We start from the raw sequence: 23,106 nt of genomic DNA on the forward strand, positions 1-23,106 counted from the left end.
GTATTTATTTGTCTTTTGCCTCAGACTATGAGAATTTGGAACAAGGAGACCTAGAGCTGGACTCAAAAGAGAACCGGAGCCTCAGGTAACAGACTCTTGGTCCAGCCTTTTTCTCCTCCCCGCCCCGCCCTGCCCTTCATGTCCTGGGAGGTTGACATAGGAAGTAAGCATCCTTGATGACTGAACTAGAGGCAGAAGTTAGCCTGCACTGTCTTCTTCAACCCCCGGACTTCACGTGGGGCGTGTGGTTGGGTGTCTGGGAGGCTTGTGGGAGAGTGTCGCGTCTCCTGCACCGTGAGGCACGCGCTCTGTGCAGTCCTCCCTCTTCCAGGATCCCCCTTCTTTGACCAAAGGGCTTTCCAGAGGCTGACAGGGCCTGGCCTGGCAGAATGGGCAGGAGGGCGAACTCTGGTGCTGTCGAGGGTGGAACTGAGGAGCTCTTCAGCAGTAATTCAGTGGTGGGGTCATAGATGAGCCTGTCTTAGAGGTTGGGGCCAGAGGAGGCCCCCACCAAGACCCAGGGCTGTCGCTCTTGCCACAGACCCTTCAGTAGTGAGCCCAAGATTCCCTACGTGCGTCTGGAACGGCTCAAGATCTGTGCTGCCTCCTCGGGAGAGATGCCTATATTCAAACTGAAGCCCCAGAAGAATGAGCAGGACGGCAGCTTCCTGCTGGTCATCGAGTGTGGCACTGAGTCCTCCAGCATGTCCATTAAGGTACCACTTTGCTCTGCTTTGGCCTTGAACCTTGACCCAGCCCAGGAGTCTTTTTCTCTCTGCTACTGCCAGAATTCTAGCTCTGGTCTTGTCCCGAATGGGGCTGCAGCTTGGCCAGACTTTGTCCCCTGCTGAAGGGGTCCGTGAGATGTTCATTCTGCCAGAAATCATGGGCTTGGCTGGCTTGTGGTTCTGGCATAAGCCGGTCCCTCCTCGCCCTCCCTCCCTCCCTCCGCAACCTGCTGGTGTTGTGTGTGCTCTGACTGCTCAGGCTCACTTCTTCCCCAAGGTCAGTCAGAACAACCCGCCTGATGCCATCCAGGCCCCAAGTCTGGGAGGAAGAAAGGTCACTGTCACATCTCTGGCTGGGCAGCGGTCAACAGAGGTGGAGGGCACATCTCCGGAAGAACACAGACTGATTCCTCGAGCCCCTGGAGCCAAGAAGGGGCCCCCAGCACCAATAGAGAATGAGGACTTCTGTGCTGTATGCCTCAATGGGGGCGAGTTGCTGTGCTGTGACCGCTGTCCCAAAGTGTACCACCTTTCCTGCCACTTGCCGGCCTTGCTCAGCTTCCCGGGGTGAGTGAGTCATGCCAATCCAGGGCCATCGCCTGGCCAGCAGGGGCCTTCCAAGGATGACTATTCCAGGCCAGGCCGTGGATGGGCTTCCCCTCCCTGGGCCTGTAGGAATTGCAGGTCTGACAGCTGCGTTCCTTCTGCACACTGAAAGGTGGGGGTTTGAAACTCAGGGAGCTTCCCTTCTCTGTTCCCAGCATCCTCCTGCACACAGATTGTCCACATAGTCCTGCCCTAGCTCTTTTCTAACTCCTATTTTCCGTAGTCATTCAATCCTGAGTTACTTGATTTCTCTTAAACTTGTGTCTAGGAAGCCATTCCCCATAGGAAGAACTAGGGACTTGGTTTCCCACATCCTCCTGCCCCCCATGCCCATCTTGGGGCACAGGGATGGGGAGGGAGCTCTGGGCGATGTGCTGAGGCCTAACTTGGCCCCACCCACCTCTGCAGGGGAGACTGGGTGTGTACCTTGTGCCGCAGCCTGACCCAGCCCGAGATGGAGTACGACTGCGAGAATGCCCGCTTTCACCAGCCTGGAGTACGGGGCCCTCCTGGCTTGAGCGTATCCGACCAGAAGGTAGGGACCAGTCTCTGGGAACAAACAAGGTTCCCTGCCTGGGGCAGCCTCCCGGTGCCAAAGGCCTGAGGCCTTTCCAAGGCGATGAGAGGCTTCTCCAGGTGCCTGACAGCTTGGCCCATTGGGAGTTTGCTGTGACTTTCCTCCTGCCAGCGAAACTGTGCCTTAGTCTAGTGGCTGCTACCCTGTAGTCTAGAGCCAACCCCTCTATAGTTATTAGGGTGACTATCCTTAGTTCTTACTGAGGTGGGGCCAGAACAACGTAACACTATTGCCGATTCTGATTTCTGCAGAAGTGTGAGAAGCTGGTACTGTCCTTGTGCTGCAATAGCCTCAGCCTGCCTTTCCATGAACCGGTCAGCCCGCTGGTAAGGAAGAACTCACTGTTTCTGCCTGCTACTGTGCTTCCTGCTCAGAGGGCCCTAGGCCTGGGGGCAGACCATGGTGGTTCAGGTGGCTCCGAGCACAGCCACTGGAGGTACAGTCATTTGTGGGTGGACCAGGGGCCATAGCCACCACAGCCCCCCAACCCCGCAACTGCTGCAGCAGACCCGACTTGACAAGTAAAACATTTCTTCCTTTTCCCTTTCTCTGTCTTCTTTTGCTACACTTTTTTCCTTCTTGCTGCCTTTCTTTCTTATGTTCTTTACGTGTATCCCGACCCAATCTCCATCTCTTCTTCCTTCTTGTCTATACCTCTACTTCTCTCTACCCGCTTGCCCCCTTCTCCCCCAGGCCCGGCATTACTACCAGATCATCAAAAGGCCTATGGACCTGTCAATCATTCGGAAGAAGCTGCAGAAGAAGGACCCAGCTCACTACACCACTCCGGAGGAGGTGGTGTCAGACGTGCGCCTCATGTTCTGGAACTGTGCGAAGTTCAATTATGTATGTCTTGCCTGTTTTGTCTCTTCCCTATTTCCTGGTGACCCGAAGACTATCATGGCTGGATGGGATGTTGGGTTTGGTCCTGGGCTGCTTAGGAAGACCTGCAAGTAGACCTCTGGGGCCTGTTGTAGTAGTGAGTGTTTAAAAGATTTTCCCCCCATTGGGCCTCAGTATGGACTCCGGAGGAAGATGGTTGGGGTTGGGGTGCTAATAACTGGCCATCTGGGTACCTGTCAGGGTTACTTCTGCTTTAAGAGCTAATACCAAGCTGGTTACTCTGAGTCCTGTGGACAAAAACGTCCAGTTCCAGACCTCCTGGAGACCCAGCTAGGCTTTGTGCTCTTTGTATAGCTCTGGATGGGCCTATAGTGTTACGGAAGAGACGGGCTGGTGGAAACGGGCCAGACCATCACTGTTCTCCTCCCTCTTCAGCCCGATTCGGAGGTGGCAGAAGCTGGCCGCTGCCTGGAAGTGTTCTTTGAGGGCTGGTTGAAGGAGATCTACCCAGAGAAACAATTTGCCCAGCCCAGGCAGGAGGACTCGGACTCCGAGGAGGTGTCCAGCGAGAGTGGCTGTTCCACTCCCCAGGGCTTCCCGTGGCCCCCGTACATGCAGGAGGGCACCCAGCCCAAGAGGCGGCGGCGACACCTGGTAAAGTGGCAGGCGGCTGTGTGGGTGGGTGACTGCGCAGGCTGGGGGCACCTGCGCCACATGTAGAGAGCAACCCAGAATGTAGCTGCTCCGGTGGCACAGGAGAGTGGTGGCAATGATCCTTACTGCCAACCCCCACGAGGAAGGCAGGGCAGTGTGGGGCTCGCAACGCCAATTACCCTAAAGTTCACAAATTCCGAGAGGTGGATGTACTTGCCCAGGTCACTCAGTAAATTAACAGCAGAATCAGGGGTGACAATCGAGGGCTCCTGACTCCCAGCTCAGTGCTGGTTATTCTACACTGTGATGACCAGAAGAGGAGAAGTATCTGGTCTCGGTGCCTGATCTCAACTGGGGTTTGGGAGAAAGGAAGGGATCTATTCAGCCCCTGGGGCAGAGAAGGAAGGAGAGGTATTGCTTGCAGCAAAGAGAGCTCCTCTGACCCTTTTTGGCGGGTCCCACCTGTGCAGACCTGAAATATCAATTCAATGCTATTTAATTTCACGGAAATGAATTGCCTGCCCACTGGGTGCCAGGGTCTGACCTGCCACCCCCTGTTGTTTACGATACTTCGCACACAGTGTATAGTGAGTTTTGCTGTTGCATTCCTGGGGTAGAGTAAAACCCTTTGGCTCTGGGGAATCACAATCTGGATACTTGCAACCTTTCTACTTTAATAAATCCTACATTGGGCCGTTTCAATTCCAAAAATGTATTTGTTTTCTTCCAGGAGAATGAAAGAACAAAAAGAATGTCATTCCGCCTCACCAACAGCATCTCCCAGGTGTGAGAGCTGTAAGGAGCCCGAATCCTGGCAGGTGGAGCCCCATCCTGTTGACCACTCCTCCCCACCTTTCAGCTCATTCTCTTCAGATTGTGGATTTGAGACAAGTCTCGTGGAGCTGTGTAGTGCCCTGCTTTGCCATTTGCATCTTCCAGCATTTATTTGGGAGCCATAGTGCATCCACTACAGAGAAGATTTCAGTAATAAACAGCAAAGAGGGAGGTGTTCTCTATTACCACAAAAATCAGATGTGTAGGGTCCACTTGACAAGACCAAGCCTGGTCAGGCTTGGGGGGACCTCACTTCCTTGATGAATTCTTCCTGCTGTGAAAGCAGAATTTTTACACCTTTTAGTGTGCAGGGCTCAGGAGCAAGGTATACATCTGAACTCCTCTGGGGCTCAGAAGAGGGTAAAGGAAGGGAGCGAGGTTCTGACACATGGCAGCCTGTGGTCCCTGGTCCAGCACAGCCAAAGACTGTCACTGTTTGCCTTTGCTTGCCTGCCAGGACAGAGGCACCTGCCCTGGGCAGGATAATGGAGGCTTCTAGAGGTGAGAAGTCTCGAATTGGTGCCTATATGGGTTCTATCGGTTTTCAGGGTATTTGTTTCTCATGCCCCCTTTCCTGATGTTGACTTAGGTGGCTGTTGTGAAAGTGCTCTGGTTAGTACGGCATTCTTGAGCGGGCTCGGTGGCTGCACAGAGAGTACTTACATCTTCAAGCTCAGATTTCCCTGAGCTTAAGAAGATGTCATCTTCAGAGCCAGCCCTCGATGCCACTTTCTTTAGGCTAATAGTAGCTCTTCTTTTGTCAGAACCTGCCTTCCTAGAAGTGATCGTTGGGGGCCACCCCCTCATTATGTCCATTTAGGGGTCTGGATCCCGAGTTCCGCTTGGGAACTTGTGAGGCAGCTGCTTCAGATGGCTTCCTGGGCAGGGAGAGTGACCCACAAGCAGCTCGCGCTGCTGGGCCTTGTCTCTTGCTTAGAGAGCCCAGTCCCCCACTTGTCCATGTTCACAGAGCCAAAGGTCAGAGTGAGTCCTCCGACTTGCCTGCCCTCAGGCTGTCTACACCCAGAAAAAGCCAAGACTCTACTGGTAGCCCTGTTTTTGTTGGAGGTTGGAGAAAGCTGAGTGACTGGCAGAAGCCAGACCTAAGCGTTCATGGGAAGCGCTGTGTTGGGTGGAGAAGGGGAAAACAGAGGTGAGAAGCCAGTGCCCTTCAGTAACCCTGAAGCAACTTCAGGACTTGACTTCTAGAAACCAGAAGTGGGACCGAGCTCCAGGCTGCATTGTGAATGGGTCTCATGGTCTGTTCAGGGCTGTTTGGGAGGAAGAAAACTGGGCAGGCACGGGGAGTCCACCACCTTGCCAGCAAAGGCTTGCTTGCCAGAGAGCCTGTTGTTAATGCCGTGTACTCGGTACTTCAGTGGCCTGGCAACACAGCTCTCCCTGGTCCTGTCATGCTCTAGCTAATTTCAAGGGAATCGTAGGTCATGGCGTTATTTTTGCGTAGAGATACAGTTTAGGGAAGTTCTTGTTTGCAGGGCCTTTGCTATGAGAACACTGTGATCAGAGAAAATGTTTCTTCTCTCCTTGTGAGGTGATAGCACTGCTCATTTCCTTCTCGACCCAGGCTGGAAGGTCATCTCCACTTCAAAGCAAACGGTGCCCAGTGACTTGCCATTCTTTCACCAGCACTTGCCAAGCTCTCCTAAGCAGGTGGGCTTCCATAACCCCGTTGTCTCGTTTGGGGTAACTACGTCTTATACTCTAGGAGCCGGGTAGTCTTTGGATTTAGCCCTCTGTTCTTTGGGGCTTTCTGGTTTGGGCTGCGGCCACTCCCCTTTCCATTTTTGAACCCATTTCTCTGTTTGGTTGACTTTGCTGGGTTCCCTCTGTAATTACCTCACTAACTCCTGCTCTTGGTCATCTTTCCTTTGCGTGGCCCACATTCCCACCTCCCCTGAGTGAACTCTATGGTGCTTTGTGTTGGGCAGCCAGGTGAAAGCTGTGACTGGTTCAAGTTTGATTGAGATGCTTCCCTAAGACTAGCTGGAGGCCACAAATATGAATCCGAAATGCCTGGTTAGATGCTTGGCTTCCCTTCATCAGTGAAGCTCCCAGCTTGGGTATACCCTGATGGGGGCCCAGGGATCAGTGTGCGGGGCCAGGGAACCTCAGTGCTGGGGTAGAAAGTCACATATTCCCTTCCGATCACAGAGACCCTGCACGGTCACAGGCTCTCTTCAGGCACCTGATTTGAGAGGGGCAGGAGGTTAGGTGTGCTTTCCTCCAAGGGTTCAAGGCCCTGGCCCATCACACCATTCCTACACTGATTACCTATAGCACTGCCCTGTCTCTGGTTTTTCCTGAGTGCTTAGCACCAATGTTTTGAGTCATGGTTATGTTTTGTTTTGTTTTTGCATGCAGAAAACAGATCATGACTTTTTAGAAAAAAAATTATTTTTTTTAAAGCTATTAGCTGAATGATTGACTTCAGTGGCTCTTTGGAAACACTTGAGTTGATCCTGCTTTGGACTTTATCTGATAATGGCCCCATTTTGAAGTCAGTCCAGTCCTTTGACCCTTAACAAAGTCAGGAAATGGACGTACTGTAAGTTCTGGATTCTTCTGCCATTCTAGAGGAGAAGTTTGGCTTCTTGGGTGTGTTGAGAAACAGGAGAGAGAAGTGGCTTCAGTTGATGCAAAGGGGATTTTAGTGCAGACTTTTGTGCAGGATGAACTTGCAGAGCACTTTTCCAGAACACGGGTAGGTTGGCTCACCTGACTCGTGCAGCTGCTAACTACACACCCTCTGCGTGTACCCCTCCCTAGTGGCAGCCACCAGCCCCTCCATAGGCTCTGTTCTATGAAGGCCCTGCCATCAACCCTGGCGCACTCTTGAATTGTTGTACCCATTTCTGGAAACAGGTTTTTGCCCTGCTCCTATGACCAGGGCCCCTTCTTGTTTGTTCCTAGGCTCGGCTCTGCGCTCTCTCTTTGTCCGTAGTATCACCTATAGCCTTCTTTTCCAAACTCCTGAGCCAAGACTTTGCTCCTTCTGTATCACTACTGCTGTGCTTCCTCTGCTCCCACTTCTTCGCTGTTATTTATTTAAACTGCCTGCTCCTGTAGCTTGTTGCCATGACCTCAGCTGTTCTCCCAGTCTCAGCCTTCCTCTCCGCAGCCTACCCCCATGGCCCATCACAGACATTTTTATCAGCATCTTGAACTTTCTCTTCTTCTCCAACTTTTGCTGAAACTATTAACCAGTCTCCATTTTCTGCTTCAGCCTATTTTTTGCTCCCTCTTCCTGGGCTGCTAAGCATGGCAGATTCAGTTGACAGCCTCAGTTGGTCTCTCCGTGTTGATTGGTATGTCTTTGACTTGTTATTATTCTGATTTCCACCCATGTCCTTCAGCTTTGTTCTCAGCACATGACTGACCTCAGTGCCTGCCCCACTTGTTCCTGTCCCCTGTCCATCCAGGTGCTCTATCTCCTGAATCCCATTATGTGTCCTCCAAGACTTTGCCCCGTCACCTGTCCCACTGCCCTCACTTCCTGGGGTCTTCAGCCTCCCTCTTCATTGGTTGCCTCCACATCGCCTACAAACAAGCAAAGTTCTCTCCAGGATTAAAACAAAATTTCTTAGAATCTGTTGCCCCTTATACTTTTCCCGTGTCAGCCAAGTTTCTTTAAAAACTAATCTTTTTCATTGATTCTTTTCAGTCGCTCTTCAACCCTCTATAGTTTTTCATAAAAGTCACCAGTGACCACCCAGTTGCCAAATCAAATGCCTTTCACCTCTCCAGTGTCTCGAGCTCTCTATAGCATTTCACACCATCCACCTATTCCTTTCTGAAACATCCTCTTCACTTGGCTTTTATGACACCGCAAGTCCCTGGATTATCCTCTTGCCTCTCAGCTGCTCAGGCTGAGCCTTCCTTGAAACCTTGACAGGGGGACATATCTATGGCTTTCTGTGGTCTCTCCTCCTCCGGAGCTGGGTAGGCAAGAGGAAGCACAGCTGCTCCTGCTCCCCATTCTCTGTGTCAGCCTATTTTCTTTCCGTTTCTCCCCTGAACTCAGTTGTCCAATGCCAAGCATGTTTACGAGCGGTGCTGGGATGACAGCATCTGTGAGTCCTCCCCTGTGTCTCTTCCAGCACATCTCAGAGACAGATTTTAGCCATGTTTGCTAAGGGGACTGAAGATTGTGACTTGGGTCTTACCAGAAGCAGTTTGGTAAAGGGGATTACCAGGCTAGCAGGCAGCTCTTCACCATGATCCCCATACCAGTTAGAACTTGCCACAGTTGGTGAGGAGCTGGGGATCATGGTAAAACATGTTTCCATGCACGTTTTAGTGCTGCTAGCCGGGAGAGGAATCTTGGCCAGGTGGGCATCTGCCACTGATAACATTCTGATAGAGAGAAAACTGAGAAGTGCTGTGATTTATCACTTGCTGGGGCTTCAGCTGGGGTCAGCCTGGCCTCCTTTAATCAGATCTTTCCTGTCTATACTGATCTTCATCACCTGCTTGCTCCAGTTGTTCCTAGAGCTGAAGGGGGGTGTGGCTTGTTTTCTTGGAGGTACCGAGGTATAATAGACAGATATCTGATTTGAGATGCTGAGCACCTAACTTTTGGCTCTGCCAATTAGGAGCTGTGTGACCTTGGGTACAGTTTCCCCATCTATAAAGTTGTGTGTGTGCGTTGGGGGTGGGGGTTATTGAAAACGGTGACTCTCAGAAGTTCTCCAGCTCTGACGATGGTAATGGTGAGTCTAGCTCTAAAGCTCAGGCCACACAAGGAACAAGAGAACACTGGGAGCAGGATGACGGTTGGGGGACCCTGTCCAAGGCTGGGCAAAGGGACTCGCAGGCCAAAGTGAGCTGCTTTCAGGAACGTCCACGGTAGCTGGTGCTGTTTCTTGAGCCATATGCCCATTCCTCAAGCTGCACCCCTTTCTTGGATATCTAGGGTGAGTTCCTCCCAGGCTTCTTCTAGAAGTTGCCATTGGAATCCAAAGTTTTGGTTGGGGGCGTGAGGAAGGAATATTGTAAGGGGAAGTGTCACTGATCTGAACAGGACCTATACATTCAAGAACAAATTAAAAAATAGCACTTTTCTTTACCAATAATTGTGTCCTGGAGTGTTTTTTCAGTGACGACGGTTGAACCTGCTTAATGGTCTTCTTGCCCCCGGACTCCCAGCATCATCGAGGACACAAGATAGGGAAGAATAGCCTGGGAAGCCTTCCTTCTAGAGAAGAACTCAGCTCTCTGCCTCTCATTGCACAAACACAGCCTGTTCTTCCAAACACAGCAGCTAGACTGAGGTGGGGTTAGGGGAAAGGCATCTTATGAATGCCTACCACTTCTAGGTGCTAAGCATTTCCAGAATGTTCTTTATATAGTGATATTCCCCAGTTGCTTGGCCTTACCTGTCCTCTCTGCCAGCTGTACATCAGTGGTTTCTCAGAGTCAAGGGCATTGTATGTAAAGGATGTCTGTCGTTCATTTTGACTACGTAGAATCTGAACTCTTTCCTATTTGGGGGAAATGCCTTATCTCAGGAGTCTTAAGAGGCAGAGCTCACTTCTCACTACAGAAGCTGGATATATTAAAATCTCGACTTCCCAGCATCCCTTGCAGCCAGGGTACAGGTCTAGTGGTGGTAATTAAAACAAAAAAAGCAGGGACCACAGAGACTTCTGTGATGACAGTGTTGTTTGCACTGAGGTGGGGTTTCCATGGCAGCAGAAGCAGCAGAACAAGTTGAAGCACGTGGTGCTTGATGGCAGTGTTAGTTTCTTCAGCAGACCAATTAGCTCTCAGCTTAATTTTCTGGCCTTTCCAGCAATTCTGTGAACTACCGAACAAGTATTCATAAACTTATTTTCTGTTTAAATTAGCCATGATTAGTTTCTTCTCTTGCAACTGAGCATACTAATTAATGCAGAAATCTCAGATAATCTGATAAAGGCATGGACCCACTCTTTGAGTGCCAGATCCACAGTCCTTTCGTCTATTGGACAGCTTTTTGTGTCTCAATGTCACCTGACCCACGAGGCATTCCCTGGCACCCTTAACGTGTTCTTCCTCACATGCTCCCTGTCTCAGAACCCAGGGCTGTGGGAAGGCAATCAGAGAAGTTTGTGTTCCAGCAAAGGATGAGCACTACTTTCAATGCTCAAGATGTGACCTAGAAATCATCCCTGATGCCTCACCCTTTCGCAGACTGGCCCGGGTACGTGAAAGCTTTCCCAAGCCTTCTCTGTTGTGTTTGCTCCTTACTACTTTTATTAGTATTGTCCTTCTCTAGGTCCCTCTCCACTCCCCACTCCCCACTCCTCAGTTTCCATGGCAAGCTGCTAGAGCAAGCCCACCCTCCAGAGCGAGCCCTGCCCAGGCAGGCAGGTGTGCAGCACCCTCCTCCTGCACATGTGGCCGGGATGCAGGATAGACAAGGACTTCTAAAGAAAAGCTTAAAATAGAAAACAGCCAGACATTATGTCTCTGACTAAAGAACACATCACCTAGGAAGTGTTTCCAAACAAAACAGAGTCTGAATCTAATCAAGCCTTTAGACCTAACTACCAATTTTCAGATGTATCTCGCAATTGACAGGAAATGCCAAGACTAGAGGAACACTTTAAATGACTTCACAATGATCCAATCAGAAAATCCAGTTTTTGAAAACTCAAAGGACCAATGACCTAGTATCTTCAACAAACATATTGCAAGAGGAAAAAAGTGAGATGGGGGGAAAACCTACAGGTTAAAAAGACTTAGAAAGCATATAAACCAATTGCAAAGTATAGAATTTATTTCCATCCTACTTTAAACAAACTAAAAATATCATGAGACAAGTGGGAAAAGCTGAACACTAACAGGATACTTGATGATATTAAGAATTTATTATTTTTGTTATCTTTTTATTTTTATGTTTTTTAAGTGTGATCAAGATTTGTAATAGAATACTAGAAATAATGAAGAGCCTATAAAAGATGAAGTAATTAGTAGAATACAATTTAAAATGATATTTAAGGAGTTTATAGGGCATACTTTAAATGAGACAAAGACTCTCCAAGTCTTTGTTTGAACTATGAATCCAACAGAGTCTTGAGATGCATGAAGGGAGAAGAATATTCCAGACTTCTTCTTCTGACTTGAGAAAACCCTCAGATATTTCAAAAAACAGATGCCAGTTTTAATAATTATCAAAAGAAATAAATTATTAAGAAAGCAAACATTTGCACATTAGATTACATTTTATAAAACATAACTCTCTTTGAAGCACAGGCCTCTTAAAAGATGCTTTTGTATGAGTAGCATTTCTAAGACTCATTGAACAATCTTGCTCTGTTTTTTGTTATTATAAATTTTCATGCAATTTCCACACCGGATAGGAGGATAAGATTGTTTAACCTTCAGTGGTAGTTAGACTGGGTTGGTTTTCACTAGCAGTTAGAATGGCCTAAATTTTCAAGACTGGGCACTGAAATTCTATCAGTTAACTATAAGACAAAATTTCCCTTCTAAGAAACTTTAAGTGAATAATATAGAAAAGAACAACTAAATTGGAGAATAGCCTTGTTTTTAGGTGATACATGCTAAAGTATTTAGGGATGAGGGCTCTAATTCTCAAGGATTCAGAAAAACTGTGGATTATATTACTAGAGAGAAGTAAAGCAAATGTGGCAAAACGTTAACAATTGTTAAATCTAGATGAAGTGTATATAGGTGTTCATTGCATTATTCTTGTGGGGAGGGGCAAATAATTTTAACAAATGAAATATGAGTTATACAATGTTGCATTTAGAATAGCAACATGGAAAATACTTAGGAGATGATATTAAATAATAAAAAAACACCATGGAATTACATGTAAAATAAAAGAAAAAAGATAGAATACATAACCAGTGGCTCTATATTAGGAGTGGTAGCATTATGGGTAATTTTTCTGCCTTTTCTCCAAACTTTGTGTTTAAAAAGGTTATACTACTTTTATACTTATACAAATACTTATATATATATTTTAATTTTTATCATGGTATATTTATTTAAATAAGGATTGAATTGAATTTGTAGACCAATTAGGGGAGTATTGCCATTTTAATATCAAGCCTTGAGTCCATGAAACAATAATTTAGTTTAGTTGTGCACTAACCTGACCTCTAATTAGCTTAATCATACACAGAGGCTGGGTCAAACATCCACAGTTGATCAAACAAACTGAATTAATTGCCAGATTTTATTTTATTTTGAGCTGTGGGGATAAGGTACAGTTTTACTTTCGTTAAGTAAGGTAGGAGAAGAGAAAAGTGGGAGAACTTACATAAATTGGTAGAGCCTACCCGTAATCAAAGACAGATCTATTGTCAAACAGTTACATTTTGCCATATATACTTTTCAAAAACATGTCTCCATTTAAGAAATCTTAATATAACACATAATCTAAACATCTCTGAATTTATCTTATAGAACAGAAAAATTATGAGTTGTTTTGTGTGATGTAGGATCTCCTAAAAATCTTTTGAATAACAGATATACATTTTAATTAATGCATAAATCAACTGCTTTTTGACTTAAAAAACTGAGGTCCATCTGTTCCCCTGCCACACTTTGGTATTTTTACCAACAGGGTCAACAAACCCTGGAACAAACTGTACTAACTGCGTCTATATTTTGCTATATTGACAAACTTCAATTCTGATCTCTCTTTCTTAAGTGTCAAGCAACTCGCTAATGTATTATAACCATGACGTTACCATAGCGTGTTTAAGTCAACAGCATATAATACTTGTTGCCAATGGTGACATTAATAACTACGGGAATAGGAGGAAAGCAGATTGTTGTGTGGTAATGACCCCTGCAATAGATTCAGTTCCCTTGGCAATATTAAGTGTTTGTCACGTTGGTGGTCATGGTAATGTAATCCGTTATCTCACTGAGAATTGCTGGCTTCAGCTATGGTAACTAGCCATAATATTTAATGTAGCTGTCTTGAGCCACTTGAAAACTCCAAAAAAATTGTTTTGTCTAAGGCTTTTACATCGAGGATTTCCTAAGAAAACCCAGTAGCTCTATGTATATGTTTTAGGGAGTTGTTCTATTTCTTGGTGTAGTTTCTCTGATTCCTCTCTACAAATGTTAGTGACATTTGCACACTAAGAAATGAGTATTTGTCCATTCGTCAGTTTACCTACCTATTTTTCTATCCATCTATGAGTATATCTCACCATGTACAAATCTTCTTCTCTCCTTCCTTCCTTTCCTTCCTTCCATTTACCAATGCCACAATTTTTATGAAACAGCTTCTAAGTGCTAGGCTTTGTCGCAGGCACTGGGAACAAGCAATAAACAAAGAGATTGGGTTTTCATTAGCTTGAAGCTTGACTTCTAAGTGAAAGAAGAAATAAAATAAATAAGATTATTTTAACTGGTGTGAAGTGCTCTGAGACAACAAAGTAGGGTAATGTGATAGACTATGGGAGGGACTACTTTAGAGTCATCATCCAGGAAGGCTTCTCTGAGAAGGTAGCAAGTGAGCTGAGATATGAATGATGAAAACGAACCAGCCTTGTGGTGGTAGAGCCTTATAGGCAGGGGGAAACTGTAAGTGCAAAATATTTGAAGCAGCTAAAATAATAGTGAAAAACAATAGTGAAATACAATGAAAAACTGCAAAAAGAAAAAAAGTAGAAATGGGGGAAAATGGAAGAGAGAGAACAAGAGAAAGTTGTAATGCCTGTATTCAAGGCTTAGAGTTCGACAAAGTTGTTAAAGTTGAGCTGCAAATTTGGTTCCTTTCTTCCCGAAAGCTGAGGAGAGTAGGGAAATGTAATCAATATCATGGTTTGCTTTTTTTCTTAAGGAAAAGATATGTCAATTTTTCAAAAGGAAAACGATTTTTTTCTGGCACTCCGAATTGAAATACATTTCTTGCATGGACCTTCCTATAAGGGACATAGAGTGAATGTATTAGTTACCAAATTTATGGTAATTTGTTACAACAGTCATATAAAACCAATATAATTAGATTCATTTTGGTTGCAGTAACACTAACTCAGCCACTTGAACTAGCTTAAGAAAAGAGGGCACTTTATTATAAAGATTTGAAATGTTACATGGAATTCACAGGCAGGAATGCAGCTCATTTCAGGAAATACTATGATAAGGAATGGAAAGCTGTCAGAACTCTTTTGGTCTCTTCTCTCTCTTCTTTGTGAATCTTTTTCACCCTTCCTGTTCTTTTTACATTTTTCTCGCAGCCTGGCTTTCTGCATTTCTCCAGACCACATGGTGAGAAAGCATGTCTGTGGACAGCTCCTGACTTTCTAAGTTATGGTGTTCTATGTTAGCTACCTAGAGAAAAGCGGAAATCTCTCAGTCCTAATTGCAAATTCCTGGGAAAGGGATATGATTGGCTTGGCTCGAGTCACCTACCTCCTATTGGAGAAATGAACTGTAGCCAGGTGGCCTACATACCTTGTCTGAGGATCCAGGACTAGTTTCCAGAAAACACCTCTGACTATACTGCTGCTTTTTTAAATGTAACTTGTAACTCATTTAGGCTTAAGAAAGGATTTAAAAGGGGGAAACCAGTGTTAAAAAGAGATAACAAGTATCAGGGTACATAACATATGGTATGGATAATATTTTATAAAACTTGTTATTAGATGTATAGGTACATATGTACTGGGTTATAATGTAAAACATATTTCTTTTGGTGGATTATGGTCTAAAAGTTTGAAAAACACTGGGCTGGGTGATGTGATAGGATTCCACTACACAGATGCAATAAGTATAATTCTTTAAATAATCCCTTTAGTAAATGCAGAGGTATATTTTTAAAAAACAATCCTTTAAAATAAGTGGATGGCATAAGGGTAAAGCATGACAATACAGGCAGTTTTGCAATGGTGAAGACAAAGTGGTACGAACACACAGCTTTTTTGATGGTTTGGCTTAATTCAGGATAATACATAGACCCAACCTGGCTTTGTATCAACTCACTTGAAAACCTTTTTAAAACGGTTCCATTTCAGATAGGATTTATTTAATTAGAATTTCTGGAAGTGTAACCTGTGTAGCTGTATTTTAACACAAAATAAAGCAAAACCAAACAGAACTCCCCAGATGCCTCTGATTTATAGCCAGGTTTGGGCCTCACTGACCCAGAGACTACGTAGAGGAGGGGTCGTCTGCATGTCTTTCAAACAACTCTCAATAATTGCAGTTTTTCTCAACCAGGCTTTTGGTAGATCTTACGAAGTAGACAGTTCAAAGTTATTTCTTGGTAAGGATCTGGAATGTAAGGCTTCACAGCTGCTGCTTAAAAGCAGATCCATATACTTCACAGTTCAATGAAGCAGATGGTAGAGTTTATCTCCTCTTGTTGGGCAGAGTGGCACTAACACTCATGCTGGGATGGGGGTAGGGTTAGGAGGAGGGGCACAGAGAAAATTCTTGTAGGCTATTCCAGACCCTTATTAGACAATAGTTCTGTATTTCTTCAAAACAAAATCTGACCAAGACCCCAAATTTCTACAGGACATGGTGGGGATGATTTGTGCTGGGAAAATTTGCAAAAATGTGAAGTTACCAGTTGCTCACCATGGCCACTGAGCCTGACAGGATGAACCCAGTTGCCAAATGTACCCCTACCTCCAAGCAATAAAATGAATCGACCTGCTCTACCAAGTTATTGGTTATCAATCAAATTTTAGTGGACATTCTCCTCAAATAATTAGTCCAGAATTAGGATGGTTACATTTCTTCCTCACAGCTGCTAGAGAGCAGGACCCATGTCCACAGAAGCGATTCCTAGTTCAGTCCAGGTCTACAAATACATTAACATACAGCTGGAGTCCCTATTCCAGCCTCTACGGTGGTGGTGATTGTGGTGGTGGTGGTGATGGTGGTGGTGGTGGTGGTGATGGTGGTGGTGGTGGTGATAATGGGTGGTGGTGGTGGGTGGTGGTGGTGGTGGGTGATGGTGGTGATGGTGGGTGATGGTAGTGATGGTGGGTGGTGGTGGTGATGGTGATGGTGGTGGGTGATGGTGGTGGTGGTGGTGGTGGTGATGGTGGTGGGTAACGGTGGTGATGGTGATGGTGGTGGTGGTGGTGGGTAACGGTGGTGGTGGTTATGGTGGTGGTGGTGGTGGTGATGGTGGTGGGTAACGGTGGTGGTGGTGATGGTGGTGGTGGTGGTGGTGGTGGTGGTGATGGTGGTGGGTAACGGTGGTGGTGGGTGGTGGTGGTGGTGGTGGTGGGTGATGGTGGTGGTGGTGGTGGTGGGTAACGGTGGTGGTGGTGGTGCATCCATTTAGGTGTCTCCCCAGAGGTTTGTGAATAAAATATATTTCTGGGAATTGTCAGTTCATTTGTCAGGAGCCTTCTCAGCCCCTTTATGGGAACAAACACTCTCCTCGGTCTGCCCCCATCGCTGATATCCAGATCATTTTTCCGTTTTTTAGTCCAGGTCTGAAACCCACTGCAGTGCAAACCTTGCAGCCCCAGCTCCAATTGGTAGGACGAGGAGGGAGGATATTGGCGTGGACATCCCTTTAATATCACTGTTGTGAAGTTTTAATTTCGTGTAACAGAGCTGCTTCTCTGTCCCTGGGCAGAGACTTTCTCTCCGGGACGCCTTCGAGAGCACCCGGAGCACGTGGGCCCCTTGGTGCGGAGGGCTCCTTCTCCAGCCCCGCTACAGATGGAGAGGGAGCTTCGCTCCAGCCTCCGCGCTTTGTCCCCGCGCGGAGCCCGTCCACCTTCCTGCGGCCGCTCCACTGACCTAAAAGTTTTTCCAGGTGCTGCATTCCGGGCTCGGCGACCACCAGCGCCAAGTGTGCGCGCCTTCGCCTTCGGAGGCCAGGGTAGGTGGCCACGGCGTCGCGGCGCAGGGCGGTCTCCACGGGAGTGGGCGGGGGTCCGGGCTGCAGCTGGACGCGGCCGTTGCTACAGCAACGCTCGGGCAAACGGGCAGCTGGGCCTCCTGCTGCGGGTGGGCTGGCAGCCTCAGCTGCTGAGGGAGCAGGCCAAGCCCTTATGTCCCCTCCTGGGGCCAGTGTTTGGGGTGGTACCTGGCTGCCTGCTTCATCTACACCTCACGCCTCCACCCCGTTTTGGTACCTGAACCTTTTTGAAAGTTCAAAGCGTCCTTACAATGGGGTAAGTGTGATTTAGAGAAAGTAACCCATCCTAAAAAGTTCTGAAGTTGCGTTTTTTTTCCTTCCAGGCTCTTTTCATCTCCCAGAGCCTGGGACATAGTAGGACCTCATTAAGTGGTAGCTCTTTCTTACAGCACTTCCTAAGGTCTCTTGCCCGCAGTGGATGCACGTACCAGTGATAGTATGGCATAGGGACAGCCCTTACTGGATGTGTGGGCAGGTAATTTAGGCACTCTACCTCAGTTTCCTCATCTGTAAATGCAGATTATTAATTTCCTCTGACCTCTTTGTCTAGGACAAACCTCCTTAGGGTATACACTCTCCTGACACCAGATATTTTTCCTTCGTAGCACTTGTCACTATTGCAGTTTTCTTTCTCTATGTCTGGCACGTGGTATGAAGTTAAAAAAAATACTTGAATGTTTGAATTTTAAGCATTTTTCAGTGTCATTAAATGGCCTTTGAAAGCATCATATGGTGGTTAAGAGCACAGATACCAGAGCCAGACTGATGCTTAGATTTGAATTTCAGTTCTGCCGCAGTTCTTGATCTGAAACCCCTGGGGCTAGTTGTGTTTTAAATTTCAGAATTTTTCAGATTATACAAAGATAATGTGGTGTATATACGATGTGTCACTCTAGTGGGTATAGGGCAGCAACCTCTAATCCAAAACATTAATTTTTCTTTAGTAAGATGACTTCATTCTACAAGGCACAGTTTCACATCAATTCAGGTCAGGTTTTGCCATCAAATGAGTTTGCCACAAGTTTATGAGAACACTAGGATTTCAGAGCTTTTGGGTTTTAGATTTTCAGATAAGGGCATGTGAGTCCAGCCCAGTGCCAATCACTTAACTTCTCTGTGCCGCAGATTCCTCCGCTGTAAAATGGAGATGATACCGTACTAGCACCTACCTAGCTCACAGGTTCCATTCCTGTTATTGTGACGAGTAAATGAATTTATAGATATTAATTGCTTAGAACAGTGTATATGGTGCTTAGTACTATAGAACGGTCAGCTCTTACTGTTATTTTTATTGGCTCCATAATAATCCACATTGTGGATGAACCGTAATTTATTTGCAGTTTATGTATTGTTGGATATTTATATTTCAAGTAAAAATATGTAGAGATGAATGTCTTCATACTTAAATCTTTTGACTAGATTTTTGATGACTGAAGATCACTTCCTAAAAATGAGATTACAGTCAAAGGGCCGACAGGCTCATTGTGAATGCTCTTGAAACATATTGCCGCCTTCAGAAAGATTATACCCATTTACTCTTCTCCATCAGTTTTATGACGCCTGTGTTAGCATTAATTAAAAACCAATTTGTTAATATCAGAGTAAAAATCGTTCCTCTTTAACACATCTTTCATTATTGTGTTTAAGCATTAAAACATCTTGTTGTTAGCTATTAGAGATTTCTTTTCTGTGAATTACCTGCATAAAGTCTATGATAGTTTTTATATTGGAGTCTCAGATTTTTCTTATCAATTGTTTGTCTGATTCCTGCCCCTCCCAGCCCAGGCAGGAGCCAGTATGCTGGCCTTTGGCTGGAATTAGTTGAATAAAGTATCCTTGGAGCCTGGGGCGAGTTGTAACTTGCCTGTAGGCTACAGAGCAATGTAGAAAGCAGTGTTCAGCAGCTGGGTCTTGGGGGAAATCTGAAATCGAGACCAGGCTGTGTGTCTGAATCTTCAGTCTAACAGGACTTGGAGGAAAGAGGGCAACCAGGTAGGAAGCAGAGAACCAAGGCCGAAGAGGCAAGAGGGATCCTGAAAGCTGGGAGAAAAGAAGCTGTAACCTCTTTTTCTATAAGAACCTTGCAATTTATTGTAGGGAAGGGGTGGGGAATGTGGGGGGGTGCACTGTCGTGGCCAGTTACCCATTTGTGTGAACTCTTGATAGAGTGAGGATATTAACCCTTGCTTGTCATATGGGGGCATTTCCCCCACAATTGCCTTTTCATTTAATTTATGATAGCTTTTGATTTATAGAATTTAAAATAATTTTATGTTGTCTGCCTATTAATCTTTTTCTTTTTGATTCATTGCTTTTATGCTTAGAAAGTCCTTTCCATGCAGAGGCCAAGTAAGTGTATTTCCTTTAAAAATGTTATTTTGTGATGTCAGTAAATCAAGGAAGAGTTAATGAAAGTAAAAGAGAGCTGAGTAGCGTGATTGCCAATAAAAAAACCTAAAAGATGATGACACAAAGCGTGATACTCACATGTCATCTTGGTCTCTCTTTGAAGATAGAAAGAGCTTACACTGCTGTGAGAGAGATTTAGGAAGACTTCTGAAATTGTCTGCCTCACATTGTGAACTTGTAGAATCTTGTCGTTAGAGACTTTTAGAAGTCTCCTGAAAGGGGAGATGTGATCTTTGAAGATGCTTTCTACATCTTTTATTCATCTGATGATCCTAATATTTCAAACACCCGTAGTTGCTCGATACTGAGAAATAATTTTCCTGTTTTTAAAAGAGGCTTAAGAGAAGGAAAATGTAAAATTAATTGCTGACCTTCTTGGCGATAGTAAATTAGTATGCTTTAAGATGTGCTTCAGAAAGAATTTCCCTTCTATTGAGCTCCAACATGGATCAGTGAGGCAAATCCGTCTTAGTGTTCCAGAATGTGGAGAGTAGACAACTTATTGTTTAACTGCATTAACATATCTTTTCTTAGTTTATGAACTAAAATAAATTGTAGGGTGCTTGAGAAACTAATCACTTCACAAATTCTGGCATTTTTATTGAAGTTGTTTTATTTCAGAAAGATTTATGAGTTGGGGGGCAGTAACTTTTATAATTAATCAGAATATCCTTCCTACTTATAATGGACTAATTATTAATATCTTTCTTAATAACCATTGATTTGCTAGTTTGAGTATCAGTGAGGATATGGTATTACATTAGGAATAAAACAAAAGAAAAACCAAAATGTTCTATTGATGAAGATGAGTTGATTTGGAAATACTGTTAACATTTGCCTTATTTTTTATCTTAATTATTTAGTAAACATTATTAACCATCATAAACGTTCATTCAACAAATATTTATTGGGTGCTTGAAATGTTCCAGGCATAGTTCTAGAATATTACGTTGTATTTTCACTTTTATATTGTATGTGTACAAAGTTTGCTTGTGATTCAATATTATTAAGGTGAGTTGTGCTTATTTGGAAAAACTGGTCGTTTGGATTCACACATATTCATTTAGGGAATCTGAGAAAAGCCTTATAGAAAATGTTCATCCAGCCTTTAAGGTTGAGATGCTGGTAATTCAAAGTTCTGTCCTGTGACTTTGTTATCAAGGTGGATTGCTCATCCGCAGTGACAGCTTGCCGGGAGAGAATCCACTTACCATTTACCAAAGGCAGCGGGTCTGAGGCTCAGGTTCTTTTTTTTTTTTTCTTTTTTATTAAAGTTTATTGGGGTGACATTTGTTAGTAAATTTACATAGGTTTCTAATGCGGGCCTGGTTAGTACTTGGATGGGAGGTTCAGATTTTTTTACTTGAATTCTTTAAAGTCTGTTTGCCGTTAGCAAATCTAGCAGAGAAGCTCTTGTATCTGCTCTCAGGAGCTCAGCTTCCAACTAGCTGAGATAGTGGGAAGAAAGCAAATATTTATCCTTGAACGTTTTTCATGGAAATCAAATTAATTTTTCCTCTCAATCTTTTTTATGTTGGTGTTCAGTTTATGGCAATAAAATTCAATGATTTTCATATTTGTTATTAGGAAAGTAAACACCACTGTCCAGTAGTGATTTGCAAGTTAACTTAATTACTTTTCTGTCATATCTTGTTTGGTACATGTGTATGCTTAGCTCCTTTTTATAGTTGCACCTCACTTTTTAAATTGAAACATAATTAACATATCATAAAATGCACACTTTTAAAGTATGTAATTAAAATTTTAGCATATCACAGGTTTTGTAACAATTACTGCTATCTAATTCCAGAATGCTTCATCACCCCAGAAAAGAAATCCCACATCCATTAAGAGTCGCTTCCCGTTCTTCCCTCCCCCAGCCTCTGGCAAGCACTAATCTACTTTCTCTCTGTATGGATTTGCCTGTGGTATTATGGACATTTCATAGAAATAGAATCATACAATATGGGGCCTTTTGCATTTGGCTTTATTTACTTAGCATGATGTTTTCAAGAATCATTTCTGTTTTAGCATATATCAGTACTTCATTCCTTTTTATGATCAAATATCATAAAATTCCATGGTATGGCTATGCCACATTTTGTTTATTCATTTATCAGTAGATGACCATTTGGGTTGTTTCCTTTTTTGGCTATTATGACTAATGCTGCTGTAAATATTTGTGTACAAGTTTTGTGTGTGAACATATGTTTTCATTTCTCTTGAGTGCATACCTAGGAGTAGAATTGCTGGTCACGTTTAGCTCTATGTTTAACGTTTTGAAGACTGCCGAATTGTTTTCCAGACTGGCTGCATTTAAGATTCTCAACAGCAATGTATGAGAGTTCTCATTTTTCTACCTCTTCAACAACCTTGTTTATTGTTTTTTTTTGATGATAGCCATCCTAGTAAATGTGTAGTGGTACCTCATTATAGTTTTGATTTACATTTCTCTGATGGCTGATGATGCTGAACATCTTTTCATGTGTTTATTGGCTATTTGTATCTCTTCTTTGGAGAAATATCTATTTAAAGCCTGTGTTATTTTTACTTGGATTGTCTTTTTATTTTTGAGTTATAAGAGTTCTTTATCAGATATATGATTTGCAAATATTTTCCCCCATTCTGCAGATTGTCTTTTTACTTTCTTGGTAGTGTCCTTTGAGGAACAAAAGTTTTAAATTTTATATCTATTTTTTTCTACAGTTGCCTGGTTTTAGATGTCATATCTAAAAACCTATTGCCCAATTCAAGGTCAGGAGGATTTATCTGTATGTTTTCTTCTGAGAGTTTTATAGTTTCAGCTCTTACATTTAGGTCTTTAATCCATTTTGAGTTATTTTTTTTTAAATTGGGGAACAATGTGTTTCTCCAGGGCCCATCAGCTCCAAGTCAAGTCATTGTCCTTCAATCTAGTTGTGGAGGGCGCAGCTCAGCTCTAAGTCCAGTCACCATTTTCAATCTTAGTTGCAGGGGGCACAGCCCACCATCCCATGCGGGAATTGAACTGGCAACCTTGTTGTTGAGAGCTGGCACTCTAACCAACTGAGCCATCCAGCCGCCCCTTCCGGAAGCTCAGCGGCAGCTCGTTGTCTTTAATCTAGTTGTGGAGGGCGCAGCTCACTGGCCCGTGTGGGAATCGAACCAGCAACCCTGTTGTTAAGAGCTCACACTCTAACCAACTGAACCATCCAGTGGCCCCCCATTTTGAGTTAATTTTTGTATATTTGTGAGGTAGGTGGATATCTAATTGTCCCAGCACCATTTCTTGTGCACTTCACTTTAATTGTTTGAATCAACTTGAGAGTCGTGTTTTGGGGAAACGAAATTTAGCTGATTCCTTGTCACCTCAATTAGATGGCACTAGAGGACATTCCAGGCAAAGGGATATCTGTATTGCAATCTAGGACTTTAGCTCCAAATTTTTGTGCAGACTTATAACTTGATGAATTGGCTTGTAGGGAATGTAAGCTTCAGAGCTGCTTCCCTTTCTAACCTAACTTAAGGTCTCTAAGTAGACCCCTGTGGCAGCCTCCCTGCCATCTTTTCTCTATATCATAACCTGACTGCCACTT

The 23,106-nt window shown here is 44.4% G+C and overlaps 2 protein-coding genes across 11 annotated transcripts in view; both read left to right on the plus strand.

Annotated features, from left to right (window-relative positions):
* TRIM66 (tripartite motif containing 66) overlaps positions 1-9,324 on the plus strand; it is a 48,725-nt gene extending 39,401 nt beyond the window's left edge. For all 5 annotated transcript variants that reach the window (XM_081063868.1, XM_081063865.1, XM_081063864.1 and 2 more), the window contains exons 13-20: positions 25-85; positions 542-716; positions 1,006-1,295; positions 1,743-1,869; positions 2,163-2,237; positions 2,605-2,757; positions 3,190-3,408; positions 4,139-9,324. In XM_081063868.1, the coding sequence (XP_080919994.1) occupies positions 25-85; positions 542-716; positions 1,006-1,295; positions 1,743-1,869; positions 2,163-2,237; positions 2,605-2,757; positions 3,190-3,408; positions 4,139-4,198 (1,160 nt within the window). In that variant the 3' untranslated portion in view covers positions 4,199-9,324. The remainder of the gene's footprint in view (positions 1-24; positions 86-541; positions 717-1,005; positions 1,296-1,742; positions 1,870-2,162; positions 2,238-2,604; positions 2,758-3,189; positions 3,409-4,138) is intronic.
* Positions 9,325-10,310: 986 nt separating this feature from the next.
* The window catches only part of STK33 (serine/threonine kinase 33), a 150,818-nt gene continuing 138,022 nt past the window's right edge, over positions 10,311-23,106 (plus strand). For 3 of the 6 annotated variants that reach the window (XM_081063332.1, XM_081063333.1, XM_081063334.1), the window contains exon 1: positions 18,968-19,114. The gene's annotated coding sequence lies outside the window, so the exon portion shown is untranslated. Of the gene's footprint in view, positions 10,445-17,017; positions 17,084-18,967; positions 19,115-23,106 lie in introns of those variants that run through there. The other 3 variants (XM_081063335.1, XM_081063336.1, XM_081063331.1) reach the window with 2 other exon arrangements.

This window comes from Rhinolophus hipposideros (genome assembly GCF_964194185.1).
Source record: "Rhinolophus hipposideros genome assembly, chromosome: 10".
Taxonomy (NCBI): domain Eukaryota; kingdom Metazoa; phylum Chordata; class Mammalia; order Chiroptera; family Rhinolophidae; genus Rhinolophus; species Rhinolophus hipposideros.